Consider the following 11,801-nt stretch of genomic DNA (forward strand, 5'->3'; position numbering starts at 1 on the left):
AACTATAACTGTGTATGTGGCGCTACGAAATGGTCGGGATGCGATATGAAACAGATGTATATAGGTGACAAATCTGTCGCTTCTGATATATATATATATATATAAACACATACAGAAATACACGAGTGTATGTTAATAGCAGACGATCGAAACAGGAGACAGAAACTGACAAAAGAATGTGAAAATCCCCAGCGAAATTCAGCATAGAAGGAAGATAAAGTTCGAGGCAGTGAACTGAGTAATAATTAGTATAATTTGTAAGTTATTTAATCAAATCTTTAATGTTGCTTGAGAATAAAAACCACCTTTAAGTCCAAAGTGTTCAATTATAAGCTAAATGACGTGCAGAAATACACCATAAATCCACTTCACACGTGTCAAATAATTAAAACTCGAAGAATAAGAAGCCTATTTGGTAATGTTATGAAGTTCGGTGTAAGAATCGGTTAGGATCGAGAGATATGAGAAATCGGTTGATTTTTTGGTAAGTCCATAAGGGACTAAAAGTGTTACCGTCTTTCTTGTTCAGCCGCTGTGGAGTTTGCAGAACCTCCTATGGTTACGAGCGTTATAATCCTAATTACGGACAACAGATGTACAAGGTCGGACAAAAAGGGATCTATTGGCGTGATTTTGAAAAAAATATAAAAGAAGGTCGTTTAACAAAAGACCAGGAGATGTGAGGGTAAGGAAATAAATCGAAAGAGAGGCGAAGGAAGAAACAAAACCAAATTTCCTTATGTGTTATTAATATAGTAATAAGTAAACATTTATTATCAGTCAATTCCTGATAGAAATAAGTACAAACTGAATAAAGTTGAAAGGAAAGCGAAGTTCGAGGATAGCATGATCATAACAAAATAGTGTCACAAACTGAACTATAACAGGCAATTACATGTACTTTCCACCAGAAGAAGAGAGAGAAAAAAAACGAACCCCCACCATTCTGGGAATATTTACCAAATACACCATTTACTTTCAAGTAAATCGACGAAAATTACACCATTCTCTACAGAATCTTCTAAAACTACCGAGAAGTTCATCACGCACCAGAAGAAAATTGACAAATTACCAAGAACTATACTATTCACAACGGAAACAAAGAAACACGGAAAACTACACTATTCGACTGTGGAAGATTGACAGTCCCCCGAGAACTATACTGTTCGCCAATATATGCTGGCTAAACCATTGGTAACTATACTGCTCGCTACTATAAATTTTGCAAACTACCAATAAGAAACACGGAAAACTACACTATTCGACTGTGGAAAATTGACAGTCCCCCGAGAACTATACTGTTCGCCAATATATGCTGGCTAAACCATTGGTAACTATACTGCTCGCTACTATAAATTTGGCAAACTACCAATAACATATATTCGCCAGTATAAACTGGGAAAACTACCAATAACATATATTCGCCAGTATAAACTGGGAAAACTACCAAGTCATTATGATGCATAAATCCATAAGTTACTAGTTTTCTAAGAAAACTTAAATAAACTCAATTATTTATATTAAGGTTTTCTTGCCACCTAAAAACTTTGGCACACGATGGCAGAACATAATGATGATTAAAACCTTTCTGAAGTTGAAAACGTTTTTCTAACAGTCTTGTTTTTGCATGCTTTTGATTTGATTTCAGAACCTCATTAAAATGCTTAGCAGTGACTTGTTTGTTCTTTTGTGAATTTTGAACTATTAAAACAAATGTTTTAGTCTACAGAATCCTTCGTTTTAACCGTTTCATAAAATCTGAATGTGTTTCAAATTATAATATTTTATAGAGTTTATGCTGCCCACAGACCTAGGTAAAACAGATCACATACGAACCTCAACATTCATTCTTATTTTATCGGATATTAGTTAAGAAAGCGAATAGACACGTTAAATTTCAATTTCATTTTGAAAACGATACTGATAATCAAAATGGGAAAGAAGACCAAAGTTTTTTTATCGGTGCCGATGTAAATTTCGTTTGTTCTAGATGGGTTTTCAATATAGAGAGATTGAGTTTCTTCTCACACATGCATATATGTATATATATACATATACTGAATTACAAATGATGTAGATACTGCCCATTTTCAAAAGGCGTTACTGCTAAGAATATTCATGAAACCGTAGCCGAAAAAAAATCAAAAGTTGTTAAATTTTTAACTTTACCCAAACCGAGAAGGAGAATTACAATACATTTTACAAGTCTGTTTATTCGATGTTAACAAACATTTCAGGCTGAAATAAAAGAAAGTGTGAAAGGTTTAAAAAGTTATTTCAAATCAGATATGAGCACTACCAAGTAACAAAAGTTTCGTGATTTCGTGATATTCAGCACCACCCATTGTTATAGTGCTAGTCACGACATAAAGTTTAAACATTAGTTAGAATATAACATTATCGAATATTTTCACAGCAAATTCCAGCCTAAGGAGAAAAACAAAACATCCCTAATGCACGTGCATCTTAATGCGTCGATGCGAAATCGGAAAACCTTGGTATATCACAATAGCGATTTATAGATTATGGTATTCGAATAAGTATATGAAACACATAGTTCGATAACTACATTTGTCAAAATTTCTAACATGGCGACTTTTCTATTACAGTTCTTTTTAAACCAATCACCTTTGGTCGGTCTCTAGGAGTACTCTTCATTGATTATGTTTTCTTAAGATCTTTAGTCCGTGTCCTTTGCTTGTCGTATTATTAGCTTACCTTTGCGAATAAATTTTTTTTATTGTTTTTCTCTATCATAAGTCTTTCTTAAATTTCTAATAAAAGGCAAATGTAACATCAAAAAGTATTATTTTTTTTTGCTGATTATATTTTAACAATTAAAAGAAACAGTGCTTGACAAGGAGTTTAACAAAATTCCATAAAACAATTATAGATACATTATTTTTTTAATTCAACTAAACATTATTTCTAAAATGTTGCACCCAATTCACCAAAGACCTAAAGTTATTACGATAGCTAATTGGATATTGCCACTGGATGACTGATACTCAGTGAGTGCCAGCAACATTGAGAAGTGTAATTATACTGTGATAAACACATTTTCCGCCGTTTTCTTTGACAAAATACCTCCCCCTCCCCCTCCCAGTGGCACAGAGGCAGGCCTTCGGACTTATAATGCTAAAAACCGTGTAGTTTTTGCCTAACTACAAACGGACAAAATCTTTGACAAAAAATTAATTAATTAAAAAATTTTTCATGCTGCAATTGTTTTAGGCAATAACTTAAAACTTTCTTGAAAAATATGAAGAGTGTTAATTAATCTCGAGTTTAGCCCAAAGTATGCTCATTAAACACACCAATTGAAGCCAAATTAATATATTAGATCATATATGGTAACCATAGCAATCTATGAGTAGTTTATTAGCGGTTGGTCAGTAAGAAGTTTTGCGAACTTACAGTGCTAAAATCCGGGATTTGATTCCTCGAAGTGAACAGATCACAGATAGCTCATTATGTAGCTTTGGCATTTTAAATTGTTTTCACTTGGGATATTTCTTCTGTCATAGGTTTTGTAGAAAACGATGATTACCATGTTTCCGAATTAACGAAATCTGATATTCATGCACTTCCTATAATGACAGTTTGGTTGAAGGTATAAACGTCGTACGAATTAGATATCTCTTAAAACTGGACTTAAAACGGTCAAAATGAATTCTCATATATATAAGGCTAATAAAAGAGGAAGAGTAGGGTATTGACGAAACTTAAACGACTTTTTCTTCGACTATAACTGAGGCTTGCGATAGCCACTTAAGAATCAGATCTCTTCTATAAATCCAGAAAAAGAAACTGAAGACAAGTTGACTGACATATTGAACACTCTTCACAAGAATAACGTGCCTACAATCCTCGTTAACATGAAAGCTCTTGCTTCACTAACTCCACCAGATCACACCATCCTGTTTCGTCCTACGAAGAAGCTCATTATATGGATTCCAGACAGTCAGACATTCAGTGCTGATTTACAGCAGGTATCTCTCTCTCTCTTTATCTTTTTATCCGTTCATGTTAACTTGTCTACATTTTTTAATTCATATAAGTACTTCTTGAAAAGAACACTTCATTAACTGCCTTCCTTTGTTCGTTTTCATGGTGGTGTTGTAGTGTACGTTGCATTATTGACATTAATGAATTATAGATATTTAAGTTTTAAAGAGTGTTGATTTTATTTGTTTCATAGGTTATCTTAAGTATCAAAGGTTTGCCTTATCAATACATATTACTATACGAGGTTGTGTGAGTGCTATACATATTATGTACATGATTCTTAAAAATAACGGGGTTTAGTATTGTCTGAGTAACAGAAATTATAAGCTTTAGAAATAAATGAATATTGTTACCGAAAAGTTGATAAAAGACTGCTACAGTTGTTGAAGTGCTGAAATAAAAATATAAACTCCTATGTTTTCCAAGCTGAAAGCCAACTATATAATGTCAGTGAAGACTGTCGTTGTTATACTATTGGTGAAAGTGTATCGCTTGCAGGAACGAATTCTGAAAGAAGCAACTGAAGGTGACAATGTACTGTTGCTAATCGAGGAAAAGGTAAGGAATAGTTTAGCAATGATATTTTAATAGTGGTATAGTAATATAGTCTATAAATTAATTCTTTATGTTTGGGTTAGTATACAATATTTTTTGGTTGAGCGAAGAGCAGGAACGGGTCTAAAAATGTTTAGTGTACGCCCAAAAACGTTATAGTCAGCACGTTTTTAGTTGTTTTATAACAACGCAAGAAACCACCGTCTTTCAATAAACGTAGAAAATAAGATTGGGTAAATGACTCGACTAAATATTGTGTAATGAAATGGTCTAATAACACACTTAAAATGTTCGCATAACTAGTAAGTGTTCTAGTAATTATACAGTTGTAGTTGGAGAAATGACTAGAAAGGTGCAAGACGTCACTTCAGTTTCGTAACAAAATCCAGTAGTGATCTGACCGCTAACTACTTTTCTGGTTGGAGGAAAGGTTGAAACAAAGAGTTAACTTTAGAATGCAAAGGTAGGACTATCCTTTATCAACAAAAACAAGACACACAGTTGAGGATCATCTTTGTGGAATATTTATTAAAGGCAGCCCCCCCCAGTAGCACAGCGGTATGTCTGCGGACTTACAACGCTAGCATCCGGGTTTCGATACCCGTGGCGGGCAGAGCACATATAGTCCATTGTGCAGCTTTGTGCTTAATTACCAATAAACAAATAAACAGTTTTGGAGCGTCTTTTAGATGTATCCTAAGTATATTGTGCGTATTTTAGATGTACGTTAAGTATATTGTGTGTGTTTCAGATGTACCTTAAGTATATTGTGGATAACTTCCAAAGATATTTTAAGGTTATTCACTAAAGTAAGTATAGTATTTTTCAAAAAGATCCGTAATGATTGTTGTTGTTGGTTGTTTTAGAACAAAGCCACTTTGGGCTATCTGTTGTGTTCAAAGCGGGGAATCGAACCCTAGGTCTTAGCATTGTAAATTAGTAAACTTACTGCTGTGCCCCCAGAGACAATCTGTAGGATTTGAGTAATGCATCATAGTAAAAGTGGTTAGTAACTAATGGTGCTACGAAACCGGCTAAATAAAGAAAAGTTTGATAAAGAACAGTCTATATACTACTAAATCTCTGAGATTGTTCGTTTGCTTGTCTGCAATTAAATACAGTAAAAACGGCGCAAAATATAAAAATAGAAACAGAATAAAACAAGTTTTGTGAAACTCGGGCCACGGGTTATCGAGTTAGCGCCGTTTTTCGGGTCACTTTTATGAAAATTTCTAGCATGAGTAATTTTACATCATACTACCGTTCGCGCTATTTACGAAACTTCTTCGTTCAAATCTATTTCCCTGTCAATGTTCCCATCTTCATTAAAAGGCTTAAGATGACAGAAACAAGATCATGAAGAATTTCTCAATAATGTGCCTTGGTTATGGTAGGTAAGGAAATGAGAGCGTTTTCTCTGTCAAATTCTTCATAACCTCTGAATAGTGGGTGACCCAACGGGTCACGGGTGGTCTAGTTTGTTATGAAAAGAAAGATTCAAGTTTTATTCTATGTGTGTATATATATATATATACTATATATAATCGATGTGTACAAGAACTTTTTATTTTTGAGGGTTGTTTGGATTGATGTTAAGCACAAAACCACACAGTGAGCTATCTGTGCTGTGCCAACCACGGGTATCGAAACCCTATTTTAGCGCTATAAGTTCAGAGACTTACCGCTGAGCATTCCAGTGGCTCAGCGGTAAGTCTGAAGGCTTATAACACTAAAATCGGGTTTCGATATCCGTGGTTGGCACAATACAGATAGCCCATTCTATAGCTTTGTGCTTAACTACAAAAAACCCATACAAACTTTCCACTCAACCATCATCTTTGGGAGAAATATTATTCATAAATACGAAGTAATAACGTTATAAAACCCCTTTTGTTTGTCACTCTTTTGGTACTCGTAAATAATGTCTTATGCTATTGTAATATCAATGTAATTTTATAAAGATAAATATTTTTAAATACTTAGGGAAACTCAGTTTTCCTGAAATATTGTTAGGTGCAATCATGCAAATATTAAAACTAAAAATGCGCCTAACAAACACGAACATGCATTTTTTGTCTATTATTCGAATATTCTTTTATTTTAAGGATGTATTGCTCAAACGCAAGAGCTCATTAATTGTTGATCAATATTTATGTCGTTTTTTGTTTGTTTGTTTTTGCAGAGATATATGTATGCTTCACCACCAGATGGCACTGAACCTAGGAAAATTCAAAATTCGTCAAGTATTGCACGTCACATCTTATATCACAACACATTTATTACGAGTTAAAATTTTACTATAGTGAGCCGAACTGACGATCAGAAGCAATTATTAATTCGGTACGGTTTAATAATTGTAAATCTGAAGCAGATAATTAATTAACAAAACTCATCGAGACCACTTCTTTTGAAATTCTTGGTAAACAAAGGAACTCATTTTTAGAAGTGAAACGTATTGGTGATGGCTAGCTTTTACGTATACATACACATTGTAGACATTTGAGAAAGACATTGTTTATGATGTGCACGCTTATCCGTTTATTGAAAGAAATAACCAGAGAAACAACATGTTTTATTTTTTGTCCAACCTTTTTAAATAGTCGTCAGTATACACACACATATATATATAGATAGAGCGGTAGATATATGTATATATATTTCTTTATATATATTTTTTTCTTTTGGTTCTTTGTTTTAGCTCCAAACTACACAATAGACTATCTGCGCTCTTTCCACCGCAGGAATCGAACATCGATTTTTAGCCTTGTAAGTCCGTAAACTCCTCCCAGACAAAGCGGGGGACTTTCATACGAGAACGATAGAAAAACATCGCCGTCGTTTGCTTTATTACGATTACGATACATAATGCTTTGGTCCGGCATGGCCAGATGGTTAAAACGCTCGACTCACAATCTGAGGGTCGCGGTTTCGAATATCCGTTACCCCAAACATGCTCGCCCTTTCAGCCGTGGAGGTGTTATAATGTTACGGTCAATTACACTACTCGGTGGGATTGGCGGTGAGTGGTGACGACTAGCTGACTTCCCTCCAGTCTTACACTGCTAAATTAGGGACGGCTAGCGCAAATAACCGTCGTGTAACTTCGCGCGAAATTCAAAGAACATAATGTTTTTTTGTTATTATTGTCACCTAAATTACTCATTATATTCTGTTTTCTTTTATTAGCGCCATCTAACGTACTCACTCGTGAAGTTGCAGTGGTCACCAAATGGAAAAGGGTTTTTCACGGCTCCGTGTACTTGGAGTTTCGAAGGCAAGCATTGTCGTAACGTCATCAAAACAAGACAGCTACGAAAATTTCAAGGACGTTTATTTTCAGTAACGTATCCTGTAAGTAAGAAAAAGAAGCTTGTAACGTTTATATTGAAGAATTAGTGATAGCAGCAATTAAACGAAAAAACGAAGTTTATTAGTGAAATTATTATAATTCACAAGTGAGGCTTTAGGAAAAGTTATAAGTTATGTATATCGAGTTTATGTTGTCCTTTATAAAACATGTTCAACCTGAATTATTATAGTTATTTGAATATAATGCATTAATGTTAATATCTTATTTCTCGAACTCATTCAGCAGGGCCCGGCATGGTCAGGTGGTTAGGGCGCTCGACTCGCAATCTGAGGGTCGCGGGTTCGAGTTCCCGTCCCACTAAACACGCTCGCTATTTCAGCCGTGGGGGTGTTATAATGTGACGGTCAATCCCACTATTCGTTGACAAAAGAGTAGCCCAAGAGTTGGCGGTGGGTGGTGATGACTAACTGCCTTCCCTCTAGTCTTACACTGCTAAATTAGGGACGGCTAGCGCAGATAGCCCTCGTGTGACTTTGAGGGAAATTCAAAACAAACAAACAAACACAGAGAACAGCCAACGAGTTTATGTCGAGATTTGGAGTTATCATAAAACTATATTTTGATATAATATAGAAATAAGAATCAATGGTGTAATGTGTAAATGAATAAACCTTTCGGAATTAAGAAAACTAGAACAACATTCTATCTTTAGATGGAACAGAAGTTCAAGAGTGAATGAGAAATAGAGGATATAAGACCAAATAGCATATGATTATAGAAAGCTATCTATATAAATCAGAACTAAAAATTAACGCAGTAATTTTTATAGCTAAACTAATTTACAGTTCTTACTTATAATAATTATAAATCATTGGTTCATCAGATGGATCTCATCATTTTTCGCGATAATTTTTACCGTAATCTCAATAATATCTCTCGAGGTTTGATGACCTTAGAAGATTTAGGTTAGTCCTAAATTTGCAATTTAAAACAATAATCAGGATTTATATATATATATAATAAGAAATGAAAATAATAAACATATAGATATCATGTATAGTAAAACCTTTTATCAAATACTGTTAATTAAACTGATATTAAAGAAGAACAGAATATAAATTACTTACAAAACTCATAAAAACTAGTTGGTGTTAAGTTTTCCAATAAAAGAATCTCTGACCCTTGAAATCAAAATGAGGTACTGAACCACAAAAAAACTAGTTGTTAAGTTTTCCAATAAAATAATCTTTGACCCTTGAAATCAGAATGAGGTACTGAACCACAACAAAAGCAGTTGTTGTTAAGTTTCCAATAAAAGAATCTCTGACTCTTGAAATCAGAATGAGGTACTGAACCACAACAAAAGTAGTTGTTGTTAAGTTTCCAATAAAATAATCTCTGACTCTTGAAATCAGAATGAGGTACTGAACCACAACAAAACTAGTTGTTGTTAAGTTTCCAGTAAAATAATATCTGACCCTTGAAATCAATATGAGGTACTGAACCACAACAAAAGTAGTTGTTGTTAAGTTTCCAATAAAATAATCTCTGACTCTTGAAATCAGAATGAGGTACTGAACCACAACAAAACTAGTTGTTGTTAAGTTTTCCAGTAAAAGAATATCTGACCCTTGAAATCAGTATGAGGTACTGAACCACAAAAGGTGAAGCTGCAGGATACAACCAAGCATTCTTCGTGTACGGTAAGGAATCGAAGGTGCTGTAGGACACCCATGTGCTTAATAATGAATGCGATGATACAAAATAAGTCTAACCAAAATACACTATGTAGGTAAGAGACACCACTGATACTGTTCATAAGTACACATACAAAAAGTTTGAATCAGCTTATGACATGATAAATATATGGATAGATGTTAAGACTAGAAAGCCAGGGATCCAGCAGAATAATATAGAATGGTTATACATTCCAAAGGTGAGTAACAAATACTATATCTCTAAGGTCTAATCGATCTTGTTATAGCCCTTATGCAGCAATAAATAGCGTCAACAAAGTAATTTATCATGTTTCAAAGAGTATGAATACTGGTCCAGAGACTGTAATTTAACAGCTGTGAAAGACCATGAAAAAGTTCAGCTCGTTGGTCATCTACGGAAAGGAACAGACAAGATAAGCGTTCTTGAAAAGAGAAATAAATAAATGAACTACGCTGTGAACTCCAGGTACTTTCAAAGGCAGATTTAAACCTCTGAGGGAGAAGAATTTAACCAAAAGTTACAGTAATGTGACAAAACGTGAAAAAAAGTCAGAATCACGAAGTCGAAGGGCTCGAGTATAATGGTAGCTGGTAAGATGAAAATTATTCACAATAAAAGACTGCTCCACTCAATCTTCATGAGCGATGAATAATTATGAATATTTCTTCAAGAAATCTAACAATTCGGGGATAGCGTTTACTGAAGTATGTCATATTGTTATTTCATTTTTTTGTGACAAATTTCAAAAAGTATCATATAATTGTTCAACAAACACTGTTTGTAACTTTTATATTCCATGATGTTGGATTCACAAATTAAAAAGTCAAGTTGAGACAGTCTGAATTCAAAGTACCAAGTGACTGGTTAAGAGAATGCTGCGAAATCAATTATAAAACTAGAAAGGCCTTGTAAACGTTACATTAGTTATATAGGCCTTGTAAACGTTACATTAGTTATATAGGCATTGTAAACGTTACATTATTTATATAGGTCTTGTGAATGTTACATTATTTATATAGGCCTTGTGAACGTTACATTATTTATATAGGCCTTGTGAACGTTACATTATTTATATAGGCCTTGTGAACGTTACATTATTTATATAGGCCTTGTGAACGTTACATTATTTATATATTATAGCTGTGATAAAAATATTAACTGTTATGGTGTGTATGCCTTTCACAAACTGGTGTAGAATTACTACAACTATACTTTTCATTAGACATTAGTATTAGTTCCATTACATTGTTTATTTAGTTCCTTAGGGATTTTCAAGAATTAAAAGAGTGAATAACAGCTTGTATAAGTAACGTTCGGACCATTACTTTATTATCACTTGGCGAAACAGCGGCAAGTTTACGGATTTACAACGAAAATCCAATGTGTCTTTACTTTAACAAACAAACAGAAACAACAACAAGAAAAGCTACTGAGTTTGCTGTTTCCCAGCCGATTTGAAAAACTCTGGATTGAACGAAACGCGTGGTTGACAATTGATATGACAAATGTAGTGTGGTTGTACTATTATTATTATTATAATGCATTCTTCTAATTCTTGAATGTCACTATTAACTTACTAAATAAAGAACGAAGTGTTTAAAAATGTAATAGGCTTCATACTAATATCTTATGACAAGTATAATTGTGATTTAGATAGGATAAGCAATTGGAACGCCAGTGAGGCGACTTAACTTAGTTATTTGAAATCTCGGGATTTGTTTTGTAATAAATTAATTATTCATACTTAATATCTTGGAGTTTGGAATTAATATGGAAATTAGTTATTTGTAATTTTACCAGTGAATAATTTTTGAACACATATTTCAGCCATCCAAGATTCATAAAAAAAATCCATTAAAGGCCTAATGGATAATAATATATTTTGAAATCTATAATAATTGTCACGACATGTGTCACGGAAAACTAATGACAATAACAATTTTTTTATGAATTTAATCTTGCAATTTCCATATTCAATAGCTTGTACACGAAAAACTCATTTCACGCACACATATACGTAAATAACTAAACAGGCATACAAACTAAAACTTATTGTGTAAGTAAAGCCACACCTATCCCAAAAGCAAATCTCTAATCGATAACAATAGCGTGTAGTTTTATACAGCACTATATATCCTGTACTTTATATCCCCGAAAAGAATTTTACATGGCTTGAATTCATACATAGAAACATACAATATAATTCATT

At 33.6% G+C, this 11,801-nt stretch overlaps 1 protein-coding gene across 1 annotated transcript in view; it reads left to right on the top strand.

The window, feature by feature from the left end:
- The window catches only part of LOC106465545 (glutamate receptor-like), a 35,811-nt gene that overhangs the window by 6,263 nt on the left and 17,747 nt on the right, over positions 1 to 11,801 (top strand). The window contains exons 2-4 of the mRNA XM_022393469.1: positions 3,802 to 3,992; positions 4,435 to 4,566; positions 7,750 to 7,914. Coding sequence (XP_022249177.1) covers positions 3,879 to 3,992; positions 4,435 to 4,566; positions 7,750 to 7,914 — 411 coding nt within the window. The 5' untranslated portion in view covers positions 3,802 to 3,878. The remainder of the gene's footprint in view (positions 1 to 3,801; positions 3,993 to 4,434; positions 4,567 to 7,749; positions 7,915 to 11,801) is intronic.

This window comes from Limulus polyphemus, unplaced genomic scaffold (assembly GCF_000517525.1).
Source record: "Limulus polyphemus unplaced genomic scaffold, Limulus_polyphemus-2.1.2 Scaffold1979, whole genome shotgun sequence".
In the NCBI taxonomy this organism is placed as follows: Eukaryota; Metazoa; Arthropoda; class Merostomata; order Xiphosura; family Limulidae; genus Limulus; species Limulus polyphemus.